The 19,460-nt window shown below is 31.7% G+C and overlaps 1 protein-coding gene, 1 long non-coding RNA gene and 1 other non-coding gene across 3 annotated transcripts; 1 reads left to right on the top strand and 2 right to left on the bottom strand.

Annotated features, from left to right (window-relative positions):
* Positions 1-2,507: 2,507 nt before the first annotated feature.
* On the bottom strand, positions 2,508-2,579 carry TRNAG-UCC (transfer RNA glycine (anticodon UCC)). Its single transcript has one exon. It is a non-coding gene; the product is annotated as a tRNA-Gly (tRNA).
* Positions 2,580-3,329: 750 nt separating this feature from the next.
* MS2 (Jojoba acyl CoA reductase-related male sterility protein) lies at positions 3,330-7,173 on the top strand. Its single transcript, XM_047315455.2, has 9 exons — positions 3,330-3,927; positions 4,045-4,148; positions 4,455-4,654; positions 4,731-4,831; positions 4,930-5,140; positions 5,459-5,620; positions 5,931-6,012; positions 6,126-6,517; positions 6,766-7,173. Exons 1-9 carry the CDS (start codon positions 3,528-3,530, stop codon positions 6,935-6,937), a joined length of 1,824 nt encoding a protein of 607 aa, XP_047171411.1. The 5' UTR covers positions 3,330-3,527; the 3' UTR covers positions 6,938-7,173.
* A 4,219-nt stretch (positions 7,174-11,392) lies between these two features.
* Positions 11,393-13,468, bottom strand: LOC148194133 (uncharacterized). Its single transcript, XR_015781400.1, has 4 exons — positions 12,872-13,468; positions 12,347-12,499; positions 11,957-12,201; positions 11,393-11,642 (listed from the first exon to the last, which is right to left on the bottom strand). It is a non-coding gene; the product is annotated as an uncharacterized LOC148194133 (long non-coding RNA).
* Between the last annotated feature and the right edge of the window lie 5,992 nt (positions 13,469-19,460).

The raw sequence follows: 19,460 nt of genomic DNA, 5'->3' as shown, positions 1-19,460 counted from the left end.
ATTCTAATAAAAACATACACAAGTCTTATTTACCAGCTCTACATTTTCTCGGATTTTACATGTGTTCATATATTAATTAGACGAATCTAACATTAAATATTAGATGAACTTTTCGATATATTGATCATACGAATCTAGCAATACACATTAAACCAATATATTTATACCCTAATTTGTATTTATAATAAATATACTCAACGTATTTTTGTATAATTTATTCTTTGTATTTTTAGGAAGTTTATTCCATATATTTTTCACATGTTATATCTTTTTAATTTTTACAAAATTTACTCTTTATATATATATATATATATATATATATATATATATATTAACTTAAAAATATTATCATTTCTTTCTCAACTTGTAAATATCTTTTAATATAATATATCTTTAAATATGTTTTAATATAATATATATTTATTAACATAAAAAATACATACAAAACATCAATTCTAGACACAAATTTAAAACTAATTATCTCTTATAAAAAAAATAACAAATATGAACATTTTCACCAAAGTTACAAGCTTGTTAACTAAAGTTTAAAGTCATAAGTCTCCTTTTTAGGTTCATTTTAAATCGCAGTCCTTTTCCTCAATCTATGGCCAACACCCATTGACCATTATGATATTGCAAAATCTCATCTGCTCTCTGCAATGACTTTGACACATCATTAATTACAAAGAAAAACCTCATTTATTGATTATTATTTTAACTTAAAAAAACTAGGTTAAATTGGGTATGGCGTTTTTGTTATAGGAATAAAACTCCTATGCCATCTCTAATAACGATTGTATAATGCTTAATCAATAAATCAATCCAATTTTCAATTATTGATTTTTTTTTATCAATAACCATTGAATTATATAACACTATTGTGATTCTATAGAATTAAAGCATCGTTTTACATATAATTTAAAATTATGTAACCGTATAATTTAATATATATACTTTTTATATTATATATATATATATATATATATATATATATATATATATATATATATATATATATATATATATATATATTTAGATAGATAGATAGACACACACGAAAGAAAATGGTACCATTAACTTTATTTATTTTATGGGTGGATATTCAGTAAAGATGAGTGAAAAAATATCCACATTTCAAACTCACCTTATTGCTTTTAGTGAGAAGTCTTATCAAAACGTCAATCATATTAATTATTTCTGTAAAAATAAATCATATCAATTCTTAAATAGTGAAAATTAGGCATAATTTTTTTAATATTTAGTTATATAGGTTGATTTTCATTCTAAGAACATTAGAATATATGTTTAGAGATAAGTTTATAGATCACACAAGTACATATTTAAATTTACAAGGATTGTTTTTCCCATTTAGAATACAGTGCAGTAAGATCAAATTATTTCGAAAAGAAATCACTTTTGAATTTTATTATACAATAAATATCTTTTTTAATGTCCTTCTCCTAAAATATAATATCATCAATATTATTATGAGACTAAGTAAATCACTTACAAAAATATTTTGTATCATTCTTTATTTTAATTTTACAGTAGTAATTATTCTATCAAAAGTATGTTAAAGGAAAAAATGTAAGGAAATATAATAAATTTATTTTATACTTAAGATGAAAAATTTTAATTAAATCTTAAATTAAGCATATTAATGTACTTTTTCAAATTGAGAAACTGATGAAGTAAATTTTAAATCTATGGAACTAAATATACAATTTTTAAAATTTAAAAGATTAAAACAAAATTTAACGTAAATTTGAAGGATTAAAAAGTATTTTAGACAAAAAAAATTAAAAACACACAAGTTCTCATCTTATTTTCGTCACACATATAATTTGTGAAGTACACGTTCGTTAGTCATACTCATTAGTTCTTGATTATTAAAAAAATATTTTCTGAAATTAAAAAATTAACGAACTAAAACATATTTTAACCATTAACTCGTATAATCCAATTTATATAACTGATTAATTCAGCCTATCAAACATTGAATAGAATCGTATACTAGATAAAACTTTATTAATGTTTTAGAGTAGATATGTAATTTAATGTGTTATTTACTTTTTTTGTTTAAAATTGTAAAACTCATGTAAAAGCAAATTTCTGTTATAGAAATTAGGGTTAAATATGTTTTTAGTCCCTAAACTATTGACCGTTTCTGGTTTTCGTCCTCTTCTAAAGTAAGGTACAATTTGGTCCTCATTCTTTAGAAAAACTTTTTAAAGATTGAGGACTAAATTGTACCTTACTTTGGAAGAGGGACGAAAACCAGAAACGGTCAATAGTTTAGGGACTAAAAACATATTTAACCCTAGAAATTATAATTCAAGATAAATAAACATAAAATTCATTATAATCCATTAAATATCAAATAGATTTCATGGTTTTATAGTTTTCTTAATTGTACTGAATCATACAATTTAGAAAGAAAAAAATTAGATAAAAAATTAAATTAAATATACATTAATTAAACCACTTTAAAATGTGTTTTGAAAAATTGCGTTTGCCGGGAGTCGAACCCGGGTCTATTGCTTGGAAGGCAATTATCCTAACCGTTGGACTACAAACGCGCTTTTGATTTTGGTCATATTTTATTTATATTAGACTATTAAACTTTGATTTAGTAATAAAGTATAAACATGCAGTTCTTGCATTAATATGTAACTTTGAAAATATAATGATGCTAAGGTAGAATTTGGCAAAATATTGTATAAAAGGTTGAAATATTACAAATTTGGTGATTATAAAACATATTACAAAAATGGTACATCTTAGTTCTCATCAAAAGCATTTTTTCAAGATGGCATGTCAAATCTTACCCATTTTAAAGCTTCAATTTGTTTTTTTTATGTATTATATCATCCATTAATAATCAATATTTAAGTTGAAAAAGATCAAATTTGAAAAAAGTAAAAATCTAAAGTAACAAATAATGCAAAAAAGGTTTAATATTTAGTGTATGATCCAACATGATGATTATCTGTAAAATATTACATATGTGAAAAAACAGAAGAAGCAAAAAGACAAAAATATAGTTAAGTCTAAAGAGGAAACAAAACCAAAACGAGTGTCTCACACACTGTCACACCCTTTCTTCTGCTACATTTTCTACCAAAGCATAGATCACAGAAAACCACCACTTACCAAGAAGAGAAAAAATCAAACATGTGAAACAAAGAGTGTTTCCTTCTTCTAAGCTGTAGGTGCCTGCATGTGATGTGAGGTGTAACAATGAGGCAAAAAGAGAGTTTTTTCATCTCTTTCATTTCACAAAAACAATATTATAAGCACCTAACTCTCATCTTATTCATCCTTAAATCCACCCTACCTTTCTTTTCCCTGCATTCATTCTTTTTGTGCACCAAACCAACCAAACCCTTCTGTTATCTTATACACTTCAGTTTGTTTACTAGCTTTTCTTTTTGGTTCAGTTCAAGTCAACCACTTTTAACTGCACAACATCTAGAAATCACTTCCTTTTTTGCTCTGGACTCTGATTCTTGTTTTCCCTGCTAGACATGGGGGTCTTGTCCATAGGTTATTCTTATTCATCAAGTTTGCTCAGTAAACTCATTGAAGTGCCACAAAACAGTGTGTGGTACTCTTCAAGGAGGAAAACAAGTGTTGTGTACTGTCAGGGGGAAGGGAATGTGATCAAGTCCTCTGGCTTTTCTTCTGTGTTGACAGAAAGATCATCATTGGTTGGCACAGATAATACCACTGCTGCAACTCTGATGGAGGCAGGGAGCTTGGTCTTGTCACAAAATGTGAAAAATCAGGCAGAGATTGTTGTGAAGGATTTGATGCCTTATGGTGCACCAACAACATTGATAGGGTTGGAAGATGGAATAGGCATTGTCAAATTTCTCAGAGGGAAGAAGTTTTTCATTACTGGGGCAACTGGTTTTCTAGCCAAAGGTACGTATGTTAAATATAATCATTTTTGGAGATAATATGCTAAGGATCTTTAGAGTCTTCAGTAGTTTAATTGCTTTGACTATGATATATAGTGACATTTTGTTTGCTTTGATTCAGTTTTTATTGAGAAGATTCTAAGGACAGAACCAGACGTGGGAAAAATGTACCTTCTGATCAAGGCGAAGAATAAGCAAGCTGCTATGGATAGATTGCAAAATGAAGTAAGGTTTTTTAGAAATTCAGAGAAAAAAGAAAAAACTATTTTCACGCATAGTTACAAAAAGGGTATTTTAATTTCGCTTTGTTTCTAGATTTGTACATGAAATAGTCATGTTTTTGCTGTTTCTATATGATTCTTTGGAAATACAGAACAACCAGAAAATAAGATGATGTTTTTTGTAGTTTTGAATATAGGAATGAGTAGAAAATGTTGTCATGCCAACAAGCTCTTGTTTCTTCAGCTTTCATCTGTCAAAGTACATGGCTTCATTTCATGATCTCATTGATATTTTGTTCGTGTGGTTTAGATCATAAATACAGACCTTTTCAGATGCCTTCAACAAGTCCATGGAAAATCGTACCAAGCCTTTATGTTGAGCAAGCTAGTTCCTGTTGTAGGCAATATTTGTGAGCATAATCTTGGACTAGATGAAGATATATCCAACGTTATTGAAGAGGAGGTAGATGTCATTGTAAATTCTGCAGCTAATACAACATTTGATGAAAGGTTACCCTCTAATACTCTCCATAAGCTTCTCCACCAATGATAAGTTCTTTGTCTAATCATTGACTGATGTGATCAGATATGACACTGCTATCAACATAAACACCATAGGACCATGCCGTCTTATGAACATTGCCAAAAAGTGCAAGAAGCTTAAGCTCTTTCTCCATGTTTCGACAGGTAAAAATACAACAAAGAGCTTAAAAATCAAATGCATGTGCTGTGTATGATTTACATGTATATACCAAAATGAAAAAATATTTCTTGTAATGTTACAGCATATGTCAATGGACAAAGGCAAGGTAGGATCATGGAAAGACCATTTAGCATTGGACAGTGCATAGCAAAAGAAAAATTCATATCTGAAGTTTCACCAAAATACATTCCCACACTGGACGTTGAAGGAGAAATAAATCTGGTTTCAAATTACAAAGGGGATGTTGAAGACAACTTACTAGCTCAGAAGATGAAGGAGATTGGCCTAGAGAGGTATTCAGTGTCCGTATGAAGCTTTTAAACTGTTGTTGTGGCTTCATTGCAATCACATATGCTACAAAAAGTTACAGATAAATGTGACTGATGCAACTACTATTACTGTTGTGGATATTCCAAAAACCTTAAAATTACAGCCACAACTATGGTCGCAGACAGTTTATTAACAACTTTTGTCTTACCTTTGCAATTTTTATCATTTTGTGATAAGATCAAGAAAAACAGTAGAAAGAAACAGAAGGGTTCACTCTCCTATTTAGATTTTGATCTTAAAATTCAGAATATGGTTTGATTGTTGAGTTATTTCCAACACAGGGCCAGAAGATATGGGTGGCAGGATACTTATGTGTTCACAAAGGCTATGGGAGAAATGATGATTGACAAATTGAGAGGGGATATTCCAGTTGTTGTAATGAGACCAAGTGTCATTGAGAGCACTTTCAGTGAACCATTTCCTGGGTGGATGGAAGGAAATAGGTGAGTTATTGCCTCTTGCATTAAAGAAAAGTGAAAGAACTTGAGAACATTTGTATAAGCTTAAAAAAAGTGATTTTAAGATAGCAGAAAGTAATTTTCTTTTAGAGAACAACTTTTCAGAAGTTACTGTTTCATAACTTCTCAAAAGAATCTAAAATCTGATTTCCTTCTTCAAATTCTAATTCTTTTAAATGCTTGACAAATCCTTTCAACATGTTTCAAAAGTGAGACTTCTGAGAAGAAGAATCTGAACAAAATGTACTCTAAAATTGTCTGATATAACTAAAATGTGTTTCTTTCAATCCACCAGGATGATGGATCCAATAGTTCTATGCTATGGGAAGGGTCAGCTAACAGGTTTCTTGGTGGATCCAAATGGAGTGCTGGATGTAGTAAGGGACATTAAAGAATTAGATTATTTAAACAATTCTTAAACTCCATAGATTGATAGATAATACACAATTCTCAGACTAAATAAACAGTGCTTCATTTGCTCTCATCATAGGTTCCAGCTGACATGGTTGTGAATGCAACCTTAGCAGCAATGGCAAGGCATGGAGTGACCCAGAAGGCAGATATCAATGTGTACCAAATTGCTTCATCAGTGGTGAACCCCCTAGTCTTCCAAGACCTGGCAAAGCTTCTGTATGAACATTACAGTTCCTCACCATGCATTGACTCAAAGGGTAGGCCAATTCAAGTTCCATTGATGAAGTTGTTTAGTTCTACAGAAGAATTCTCTGGTCACCTGTGGAGAGATGCAATTCAGAAAAGAGGTCTCACACCCTCAAAGGGGAAGAAAATGTCTCAAAAACTTGAAAACATGTGCAGAAAATCAGTGGAGCAAGCCAAGTACTTGGCCAACATTTATGAACCATACACATTTTATGGTGGAAGGTTAGATATACTCATTTCATTTCCCACTCTTCAACTGGTAGCAGCACTAGTACTCAGATATGCAGAAAGAAAGAAAAACATTAATTTTCATGTAAACTTTTTGCACATATTAGAAACTAAAGTCTATAACTTAAGTAAAGAATCTTACAATACATAACAGTTTATGATTACATGATACTGCAAAAAATGTTACAATACATAACAGTGTAAAATAGTTTACTGATTTTAAACCAAGAACTGTGATGCAGGTTTGATAACAGTAACATACAAAGATTGATGGAAAGTATGTCTGAAGAAGAAAAGAAGGAATTTGGGTTTGATGTAAAGAGCATTGATTGGAAAGAGTATATCACCAATGTTCATATACCAGGACTAAGGAGACATGTGATGAAGGGAAGAGGAATGAGTAACAACCAGTAACTTACAAGTTCTGCAATGAAATCAATCCTTTTATTTATGCTGGAACAAACTGTACTAATATGTGCATTTCCTTCTTTCATTGAATCCATTAGGGTGTGGCAAAAACTACAACAAGGACATGCTTCATTATTTATACTGTAATTTAATAGTAAGAATAATCGAATCTCTGTAGAAGTTTTTCAAGTTTCAATCCTTAATACAAAATACAAGTCTAATATTTATAAAGCATAAATTCTAACTACCCATTACAATCATTAATTTTTAACTATCACTGAGCCTTGATCTTCAATGTTTACGGTTGATGGCATTCTAATCTTTATTTTCAAAATATTCAATATCTAAGTATCTTATTAAGATACTGTTTTATAAATAAAAAATAGCCGTAATTAAACACAGTTTTGCTTGTTGAATATGAAGGAATTAGAGAGTGGATAAAATACAAACATGAAATATAAAAACATTACTATTTCAGATGTAAAAGAAGGAATATATTGAACATATAGATAAAGTTAAAAGAAGGAATATATTGAATAAATAGATAAAATTAAGCAAATTATGTCTAAGATTCCTAGTAGAATTTGTTTAACATGTGATATTTAGATGCAATTACTTTTACAAGATATATTTGTTCAAGTGTACACTTTGTTGATAAAAATTGAAAATTGACAAGTAAGATTCTTAACTTTTATGTTCATAGAAATTTATTATGTAATTGTGAGTTTTTCCATGTAGGATGTTGTGCTCATACAATTTGATAGTTCAAGATGATATAAAGGTGATTGATAAAGCACTTCATAGTATTAGAGAGAATATTAAATATGTTAATCATAGGATGAAGAACTCTCAAATCCAAATATTGTGTTAGTGATGGTATAAATATGAGCATTGTTTGAGATTAGATGTGACTACAAGATAGAATTCGACCTATTTAATGCTTGAATGTGCAATCATATACAAACTTTTTAAATTCTCAAAGTGGTTGATAGAAATTATAAAAATTGTCCATCTTCTTGAGGGATAGGATAGGAGAGAGAAAATATGTCAATTCTTAGAACCATTTTATGATATTACAAACATGATCTCTAGTTCATCTTATCTCACTTCAAACTTGTATTTTATACAAATTTGAAAAATTCAACTTATCATTGAAGAGAATTTGTTGAAGGAAGATGTCACCTTAAAGGATATGGCTTAGAATATGAAAGAGAAGTTTCAAAAGTATTGGAAGAAGTATAGTATTGGGTTAACTTTTGAAACTATTCTTGGCCCACGACTAAAGGTTGGTTTTATGACGTATTGTTATAAAAATTGGATCATCATACCTATGTAGAGAAAACATAGAAAGTGTTAAAGAAGTTCAAGAGGTTGTTTAAAGAATATGTAAAGAACTTGTCTATCTCTAGTGTTTCTTTTTCCTAATCAACTATTGAATCTATTTTGATGTGCATTTGATGCTTATTTAGGTATCATTTTATACCTAACGTTCATTGTTTTCATTTTTTTCTAGTTTGGCTTTGATAATTAATATGTAATGCTAGGATTTTAAAACATACTAGAATGAATCAAAATCTATCGTGGCAAGAATGAGATAGATGCTTATTTAGATGAACCAACAATACAGGATGATCAAAACAATGAAGATTTTGATGCGCATTTGATGCTTATTTAGGTGTCATTTTATACCTAATGTTCATTGTTTTCATTTTTTCTAGTTTCTTTTTGATAATTAATATGTAATGCATTATAGGATTTTAAAATGTATCAAAATAAAAATGTGTCATTGGCAAGAACGAGATAGATGCTTATTTAGATGAATCAACAATAGATGATGATGAAGACAATGAAGATTTTGATGTGCTCAAATATTGAAAGACTAATGAAAAAAAAATGTGTTATATTATCTATAATTGCTCGAGATGTGTTTAGTATTCTCATTACTATAGAGACATCATAGTCAACTTTCAACAAAAGTGAACGTGTACTTTTAAAATATAGAAGCTCCATTATTCTCGAACTTGTGCAAATGTTGATTTGTGCTCAAAATTAGCTATATGAATTTTCTGAAAATCCTAATGATAAGTTTATATGTTATTATTTTTAAAAGGTTTAATACATCATTTGGTCCTTAGTTTTTGGATTTTTGTTCAAAGTCGTCCTACGTTTTAAAAAAGTTCAATTAGGCTCCATATTTCGTTAAAAAATGTTCAAAATGGTCTTTTTGGCTTACGACGTTAAAAACATAACGGTGTAGTTGCCTGCGTGGCCAAAACTAAATGACGTGTAAAGCTTTTGCAATACATGACACATATTATATATTTGAATGTGTAAATTTAAAAAAAAATGACATCATGAAATGAGTTAAATCAAATTACCCTTATCTAAAAATCCTATCGTTATTTCTGGGTTTAACAATCTGGTGAAATTGGTCTTGTAATCACTATGGCGTGGTGTTTCCTTGAAGGTGAAATTTGAAGAGCGTATGTACGTGAGGTAAGTGTTGCTAACCCTATCCTACTTACTTGATGTTCTTGTTGGATTTGGGGGTTAGGGTTTGAGGTGGAAATAGAGGGTGGAGTGGAGGTTGAAAGTATTGGTGGAGAGGAAGTGGATGGTGGAGTGGAGGGGACAGAGATGATGGACTGGAGGTGGAAACTAATGGTGGAGAGGAGGTGGATGGTGAAGTCGAGGTGGACAGAGATGGTTGAGTGAAGGTGGAAACTAAGTCAGATATCATTCATGTGTTTTTCGTTGATATCCATTTGGGACCAAAGTACATAGTTTTAAATTGAAAAGGGGACCACATTACACAGTTTTTGACCAAAGGGGAAACTAAATTTAACATTACATATAAACACCTGAACGTAAACATTGAGTTTCACCTTCAGAGTACATGAACATAAACATTGACCTAGACCTTAATGTAAACATTGACCCACCTACGAACATCAACTTAAACATGCTCACATTGTCACAATGTTCACCGTAATAACAACACACACAGCTCCAACTAACAATTTTATCCTTTCTTTGACAATTTCACCATCTCTTTCGTTAATCTTTTCTTCATTACACCACTTGAAAAAGTTACAGTACATCCCTCTTGAAGATTCACCCTATTATTCACCAAATAAGCCACCAAAATTGATTTTTTGTGAATTGCAAATTGGCAATTAGGGTTATGATTTTGCACATGATTTTGTGAAGTGTGAACTGATATTTTGATTTTGAAAATTGCAATTGGGATTTCTGATTTTACACATGATTTTGCACAAACCCTAACCCTTTTGTTTTACCTAATAACTTCAACTTTTTAACATTTCCACCTACCTTGCCAACTCAATTCACCTCACCTTGCAACACAATCAAAAACTGTGTTACCAATAAGGAGTATTGGTAAATCTTGAAGAAATTTGTTTTGATGATGCTGCAAGAAGTTTTAGTTGAAGAAGATATTGGAATTATTTAAAAGCAATTTGTAGAAATTAAATATAGTAGGAAAGTCTTGTAAACTTTGTAAAACTTGCATTTTTAACTGCAATAATCGATTATGGAATGACAATAATCGATTATCACAAAGTCATCCAGGAATAATCGATTATCACCTCATATAATCGATTATCACATTTTTGAAAAACCTGTAACGGACTTGAATAATCGATTATCACTTACAATAATCGATTATTCGTGGCAGTTGAGACTTAACCTTAGATATTCAGAACAACTGGCTATATATTGGGTTTCTGTGAAGATCAAAATGGAGAAGTTGTTGAACAGAAGCTCTTGCAGAATACTGTTTGTCAGAGGAAGTTCTCAGAAGCTATAGTTCAAGTTCCCTTGCTTGGTCACGTGAACAGGAGGGGCTCGCGTGTCGTGTGTCGATAGTCGGAGCAAGCTCTCTTCGAGTTAGCAAGGTGCTCTGCCTGGTCTTGTGAATAGGAGAAGCTCACGTTTCGTTTGTCGATAGTCGGAGCGGTTCTCTTCGAGTTGTCAGAGTGTTCTTCTTCCGATTCGTTCATCGGAGGAAGGTTTATTTATTTGTTTTATTCACTATTCACTAGTGCAAAAATCACATTTTATAACGTACAAAAATGACCTATTATAACGTACAAACCGGGGACATAGTTCTGGGCGTTATAGTAGATCTGCGCATTTTATAACATAGCAAAAAAGTACGTTATAATAAATTCAACCTATTATAACGTAACAAATAAAGTACGTTATAATAGATTTAGCATATTATAATGTAGTTCTTTTTACCTATCATGTACGTTATAAAAGGTGGTTTTTTTTAAAAAAAAAAATTATGCTTACATTTTGACATCCAATCAAATTTCCTGGTATTATCTTTTTATGTAATCAATATATAATCAATATAACATGTATTATAATCAATTTATAATAAATAAACAAAATGAAATTCATTTCATACATTAAAATGTCTAATAATTTCCAGTTCATTAACCTCTAGTAACATTTCCGGTTCTTTCACATCATTTTCATCTAAACGAACTGTTGCTAGACTTGCTCTAGTGGCTCTATATATCTTTGATCCAATGGTGGGGAGGCAACAAACCAATTTGCAGCACCTGATCCACTGACGGGTGATGATGAACCCCTTTTTCTTCACAAGAATCAGGGAACTACTAATTTCATAATCTTCACCAAGTAAAGTATGAACTCAATATGTTTGATGCCTAAAGCAAACCTAAACATACACACAAAAAAAGAGCTTGAGTAGAATGACAGTCACCTAGTTTGAACTCAATATAAAGACATACTAGAATAAAATAATATACTCAAGTAAATAGCCAAAATAACAATTAGCTCACAAGATAAAAATAGAAAAGTATAGTTTGAAACAGCTGATTTGTTAGGAATCGAGATATTTAACAGACAATGAGGAAAGGCAGAGAAGGGTGAATATCAAATATTCGCATTTTTATTTTCCCCTTTTCTTTTCAGTTTACATTTGAGGAAAGGCAGAGAAGGGTGAATGAGTCAGGGGTTAGTAATACATACTTGTTTACGGCATACATCTTTTCCTGTTGTTGCTCTAGCAAAGAAAGACCCTCTTCAAATTTTCGTAGGTGAAAGTAGGCTTTAAGCATCATTGAACAACGCCAAATTCTGAAGTAGAAACCTTTTGAGAGTTGTGAATTATCCAGATCTGTGACTTCACAACCAACATCCGATGGACAAGCATTCTTCTATACAGAATCAAGGGTCTTGTCACATAGCTGAATCACCTCGTCATATCTACAAAGCTGATACGTGTGGAAAAAGTTATCCAACACAAACATAACTGGTACAAATTATAGCACAAATAGATTCAAGACAAATTTTGAGAGTCATCAAATCATAACCTAAGCTTAGTGAAATTCCATCTTATTATAAGAAAGAATCACTAACCATTAGCAACACCTCCGCTTTCATTTCGAGCAATTTTTCAGAGTATGAACTTATCATTAGCGCCTCATCAATATGTTTTAGTGCTCTCTCTGCATCAGTTGATGTTCGTCTTAGCAAAAGCTGAGCTGAATGATTGATGACATCTGATACTTTCTGTCATATGCATTAAAAACACTAATCAGTTTGAAAGTGAGGGACCAACATTCACATCAGACACATAAAAAAGTATAAATTAAAAAACATTGAAATCTGGTTATGGTGAATAGAGAAGGAAATGCCAAAAATGTTTAGAAAAGGCAATATTAATGCAGATCAATAAAGAACCGAACAAACAGATCAACCACCTGACGCATATTAATTAGTATAAAGTAAACACTAACACCAAGCAAAGAAGCAAGAAAATAAAAACATGAAAGAAGGAGCGAGCGTCAATCAAGAACAACGAGCACAAACCAACATATAAAGAAATGAAACGATGCCGGTTAGATCAGTATCGAGGGAAAATGGTAAAGAGAATTCAAGTACCTTGGGATCGTCCTGCTTCTTCTGCAGGAGCTGGTTCAAGACCTCGACGCACTCGGCGAACTTGCCAGACTGAAAATGCAACGCGGCATCTTTGGCGAGTGCCACGGCGACGGTGAAAACGCCGTCCTCAGTCTCAGTGCCGGAGGAGGCATCGCGGTTGGTGGTGGACGACGAGGACGACGACGGTGAATCTCGGGATTCGATGTCAAGATCGAGTAATCGGATTGCAAATCGTTTTGGAAGAGGGTTTTGGGGAAGAGAGCGATGAAAAGCCCTAAAGTTGAGTGAAGAGGTGCGAAGTGAGATGAATCTGAATTACATTCAAAATCAAAGTAAAGAAAGCGCTATAGTTGACAAATTTGAAGTGAGAAACCCTAGGATTTGCTTGCTTCGATGGTATCTGGTTTTCCTGTGATAGAGAGAGGAAAGAGTGATAGAAGGAAATGAAAACCTATTCGCCGAATCGGGGGAGTTTCAGATAGAAAGAGAGTGGAAGGTTTGGAGAAGATGTTTCATTTTGTATACAAATCACACAACAACAAGCGAGATGTGGTTCGGTGATGGTGAGGAAGGAGTGTTCTTCGAGGAGTGAGGAGTGCGCGGTTTAGAGAAGAAGAGATGAACGAGAATGATATTATAACTGATTTTTAAGAACTCCGTTATAATAAATCAAGAAAATTCTAACCGCATTTCATATTATAACTGATATACAAAACTACGTTATAATATGTTTTAAAATTATTTACAAGTTTGCCACCGCATTTTATATTATAACTGATATACAAAACTACGTTATAATATGTCTTAAAATTATTTACAAGTTTGCCACCGCGTTTCATATTATAACTGATTTACAAAACTACGTTATAATATGTCTTATTTTTATTACTATTCTGCCACCGGTCAACCTATTATGATGGATAATTTTTATTTGTCATAATAGGTCTGTTATAAAATGTCATTTTTCCACTAGTGATTTGTTGTAATCTGTGAAACATCTTTTTAGTGGAACTGTTAATCACTTTTTATAGTGATTAACGACTGGATGTAGATTCTGTTGAATTGAACCAGTATAAAAATTACTCGTGTAATTTTCTATTCCCTACATTTTTTATCTTTTACGCATATCAACTGTTCGATAAGTTTTCTGAAAGAAAATTGATTTTCTAAAAACAGACCAATTTATTTTAAAAAGGTGACCGAACACGCTTTCTGCTACTCTAGATTTATTCCGCTGCGTTACACTCTGTCTGGTACCAACCAACAAATTGTACACATCATTCATTTTTTGCCACGGAGGCAATTGCACCGTTATGTTTTTAACACCGTAAGTCAAAAATATCATTTTGAACCGTTTTTAATGAAATATGGGGCCTTACTGAACCTTTTTAAAAGGTAGGACAACTTTGAACAAAAAAACCCAAAACTAGAGACCAAATGATGTATTAAACTTTTTTAAAATTACTTTACATTAAATTATTAACTCTATACTAGTTGTTTGATTGTATTTGGATTGGTTGTAATAGATGAAGTTGTTGAAGATATTTTTTATCATGATAAAATCATTAATGAGTCTAAACCTTTTAAAGATGTTGAAAAAGCCAACAATGGTACTTCTTCCTGATATATAATTTATACAATTTTATATTAATTTTTAAATGACATGGATATTTGAGTTTTTTTTCCTCCATGCAAAAATAGAAGACTGTTGCACTCTCTCTGCATGAATTTTTATTTTTAGATGTGATATATACTAACAATTTCTCTTTTGTCCTCATAATATTTAATTCATAAAGAATTAGAGTAACCGATCAAATTACACAAAAAAATTGTCCATTAATTAATTCAATGAGATTAATGTTGTTTAATAATATATTTTTTTATAAGATGGACTATTACTGTATTGCTATTTTTAATTACCATACTGTCTTTTGAATTTTGTTTTTACATTTTTTTCTATTTGAACATATTTTAAGCTCTTGTTAGTGAAATGTGAAATTATTTTGTCTTTTAAGTACAAATGGACACTTTTTCCTTCAGTTTTGTTATGTATCCTTATGGAATGATAAAAAACACTACTGATGATTGTATTTTTTTTAGTGTCATCAAGCAATCGTTATGTTTATCATTGCTGAAGAAGAGTACCTCAACTCTTTTGAATGTTTTTCAGCTGTCTTGCTCCATCTTCAGTATCAAGATTTAGAGCCTTGGCTATGAAAAATAAGAGGTATGAATGTTTAAGCCAATATAGAAATGAACAACGATTGATGTAACTGATGTGCACCATGTAAAACCTTGAAAATGACACCTAGAAGAGAGGGGCAAATGTCTCAACTAAGAGTTTGAGCATTTTATAGGATTTTTCCAAAGCACAGCTCATCCCATTTTCTCAGAATCTGTATCTCTCTAAAAACTAAAGTATTTTCTTTTCTCCTCCTTCTCTCTACTTTCTTTCTTATATTTCTTCATCTTCTCTCTAAATTTTATCCTTCTTTCTTCTTCCGATCAGCAATCTGGTGGTGCTTGAGCACTTCTGGTATAAAGGACTTCATTTTTCACCGATCAAAATCCTCTCTTGAAGCTGGTAAGGTCCGAACCTTCTTCCTGTGAATCCTCTGCGTTTTCTGTACATGCGAGCATTTATCGGCTTGCATGTGTTCTTGCATTGTTCCTGAGTCTTTTCTCTTTTGGTTTCTTCGGTTGTTTTCGTTGTACCAACTAGAAATTGTGGCTGATTATAAAAAGTTATTGGATTGAAGTGTATAAAAGTGGTCTCTTGGATTCGAGGTAAGGGAAGCTAGCTAATTTAATTACTTGGTTTGATGTATGAATATATTGTTTGATGATTATGCATGTGTATGAAATTGATTTGGAGGATTCTGTATGAATGTAAAATTGAATGATTTGTGTTCGGTTGAATTGGTGTGGATTGTTAAATGAAGATGTTCATGATGATTGTATTTATGTTGAGTTTCTGGTTCATTGTCGAATGCATTATGAAGAAGTGAGATAGTAAAATTTGAGAAAATGATGTTCGTTGTGAATGTGGTCGATATAGAGAATCTGAGTAAGTGGTATAGGACTTGTTAGAACCCTTGAGTTACTTAAAACTGTAATAAAGTTAGGAAATCTGATTTTTGGTCCTTGAGTTGATGATTCACCAGAATTTACTCTCAAATCTGAGATGAAACTCTCTAAATGATGTTAGAAAGGTTTAGGTATTCTTAGTTTAGTTTAGAAATGTGTATGATTCATGTTTGGAGGATTAGGAATTTGTAAAAATGTTTAGTTTTAGTAAAATTTGATGTGCTCATAATTCTGCAGAAGTTTCTATAGAATTATGGAGAAAACTGAGGGTTCGTGGTTGACCACTCGGCCATGCTCTGATTTGGCCGTTCGGCCTTCTTTTGTGTTCGATTATTAATTGGGTTTGGTGTCTTTGAGTCCTCCCAGTTCATGACCGTTCGGCCTTAGTAGCGCTCGGTCTCGATAGTGCTTGTTCTGTACTACCGCTCGGTCTCGGTAGTGCTCGGTCATATGCCAGCACTCGGTCTTAGTAGTGCTCGGTGATGCACTAAGCGCTCGGTATTATACTAGCCATTAGGCTAATGATAGCGCTCGGTCTTGTACTTGCCATTATGTTAGTGATAGCGCTCGGTTATGTACTGTCTTGGTAGTGCTCAATCTTGTACTAACGCTCGTTCTTGGTAAGTGATTGGTCTTGGACCAGCGCTCGTTCAATATAGTGCTCGGTTTTGTACTAATATTTATGTTGGTGTTAGCGATCAATATTATTGAGTTGTATGGTCTTTTATGAGCACTCGTTCTCATACTTGTGCTCAATATCATATTTGTACTAAGTTAGTAGTGTTCGGTCTAAGCCAATATTTTTCGTTCTGAATCATTATTGATTCATATAAGTACGAGTATTAGACTCCTTCTTGAGTCTTATTGTCTACATGACTGTTCGGTCATGTTCACATATTGGGAGTACTCTCCCGCTCAGTATTGTTCACAGGTTAGGATTGATCCTTCATGTTCGGTCTTAATCAAAGGTGGGGTATTGTTTTACTGAGACATGTGATATTTATTAAAAGATTTGAAGAATAAGGAATGATCATAATTCTAATGTATTGATGATGAAGTATGATGATATCTGAAATGTGATATAAATGAAATAGTATGGATATGAACGAGTATTCCCGAGAGGAATATTTCTAGATTTGTTATGGAATTGTAAAGTATGAATATGGTCAGACTAAGCTGTCATTCATCCTGACATTCTAATGGTCACCGAGTCTCAAGTAGAGAATGGTGGTGCATGTGGTGAGAATAGCAGGAGGCATGGTTGCGTATAGCTTGGGGTTCCAGCTATCGGACTAAACTCATGTGTAGACTTGGGTTTCCAGCTACAGTGAGGGATGAAGGGCTAACCTCGTGTGGCGGCTTAGGTTTCCAGCTATGGTAATTATGATGATTTTCCATATTACCTTTCCACGAGTGCAAGAACGTCGTAGCTACAAAATTCATACAGTCCGGACAGTCAGAGTAAAGTGAACAGTCAATGCATGCATTGTTATATGATTATGGTTGGAAATGTATGATTGTTTGTTGCATGATGGACTGATTGATTTATATCAGATTTATGTGAGTTACCTGTTTACATAGTTAAGTAAATTACACTAGCTTACCCTTTAGTTTCCTGTCTTGTCTGGTTGTCCTTTTGGTCGTCCTTGTCCTTGCAATTATCACCCTGTGGGTGTGAGCAGAAGGAGCTGAAGTTTCTCTGGAGCAGGCGCTGGCAGGAGGAGGTGGTTCTTGTTAGAGTAAGACCTTTCGGTCTTGTGGTGGTTTTGTATTAGTATAGGACCGTTCGGTTTAATACATTGCTTGTTTATCGATCGGTCTGCTCTTATGAGTTGTGTTAGTATATGTTTCTGTAAAGTTGTAAATTTATGGTTATATTAGGATAAATGTAAGGACTCTTAAGTATAGTTTAAAGCTATAAATTAACGTTTTTGAAGTTTCCTTTTAAAATTCATCAATGCTGGTTGTTAAGGGTTTTGGTTCATTTTAATTAATATTCGAATAATTTTTCCAAACATTACAAGCAAATATAATGGATCTTTGTTTTCCTACTAAATTCTCTTCATTTGTTGGATCTAACCACATTCTTCTGTTTCCTTTTCTTATTTATGGAGGGGCCTATGATGATGACCACATATGACTGTTTTGGCATGACTTACTTAACTCAAGATTCTCTTATAAAAAAAAGTCTTCAAATAGTGTAACACTACATTGCAAATATGTGATTTAGATAAGTTTCAAATTAATTATGTGATTATCAATTAGAGTTTTATCGTATTCTATACTTATATTTAATTATTTTCATATTTATGGTTGGTTTAGTATTATATTTTTCTTATAAAAAAGTATTTATAGATTAATCTTGACTCATGAGATTTTGTCTATAAGTTTTTTTAATAAAAGATTTTATTGATATTGTTAAGGGTTAAATATGTTTTTAGTCCCTAAACTATTGACCGTTTCTGGTTTTCGTCCCTCTTCCAAACTAAGGTACGATTTGGTCCTCAATCTTTAAAAAACGTTCGTTTTAGTCGAAAAAACGAACGTTTTGAGGACTAAAACGAGGACTAAAAACAAAATTTTGAGGACTAAAACGAACGTTTTTCTAAAGAATGAGGACCAAATCGTACCTTACTTTGGAAGAGGGACGAAAACCAGAAACGGCCAATAGTTTAGGGACTAAAAACATATTTAACCCTATTGTTAACTTTTTTTACTCCAACTCAGGTCAACTAAGACCAAATTATATAATTTGATAGAACTAGTTACAACCATTAATTTTTAACATCAATCTTCAATGTCTACCATTTTTAACATTCGAATCTTTATTTTCAAAATCTTCCATATTTAACTATCTTATTAAGATACAGTTTTTATAAATAAAAAATAGCCATAACTTCATTCTAGGGATTCTAAAAAACACATTTCTGAACTTCATCAAAATAAATCATTTTCATTCTTTTTAAATATTTATTTTTGTTGATTTTTTTACATAAGAATGAATGATTATCAATTTTGAGAATTTTCAACCACACACACTCTTAGCTTATTTCGTAATTTTAAAAAATAATGATTTCACTTCATTTGAAAACATTTCTTTTATTACACATTTTTTTTCAACCGTTCAATTCATTCAATATCACTCAAATCTCCGAAATATTTTTTCTTTTAATATTTACAAAAATAATAAATATTTACAAAATAATAGATGTTATAGTTTTCACAAAATTTCAATTGTGTATAATAGTATTATACACATTTATATTAAAAAATGCACCAAGCCAACAAGTATTTGTACTTACAAAAAAAAAAGTATTATTACTTAAAGCTGTGTAATCCGCAATATATATAACACAACAAAGGGCGTTTTCTTTTCTTTTCCCTAGTTTGTATTGGCCACCACTCTACCATGAAATCCAACACATCCACGAGGAAATTAATATCTATTACTTTTTTTTGTAGAAAATAATCATTCAACTTTCATTTTCAAATAAGGAAAAAC

This window comes from Vigna umbellata, chromosome 8 (genome assembly GCF_029865625.1).
Source record: "Vigna umbellata cultivar VRB3 chromosome 8, Vumbellata_1.0, whole genome shotgun sequence".
In the NCBI taxonomy this organism is placed as follows: Eukaryota; Viridiplantae; Streptophyta; class Magnoliopsida; order Fabales; family Fabaceae; genus Vigna; species Vigna umbellata.
The sequence above is the reverse complement of the archived record's forward strand: the minus strand, read 5'-3'. Positions and strand labels throughout refer to the sequence as shown.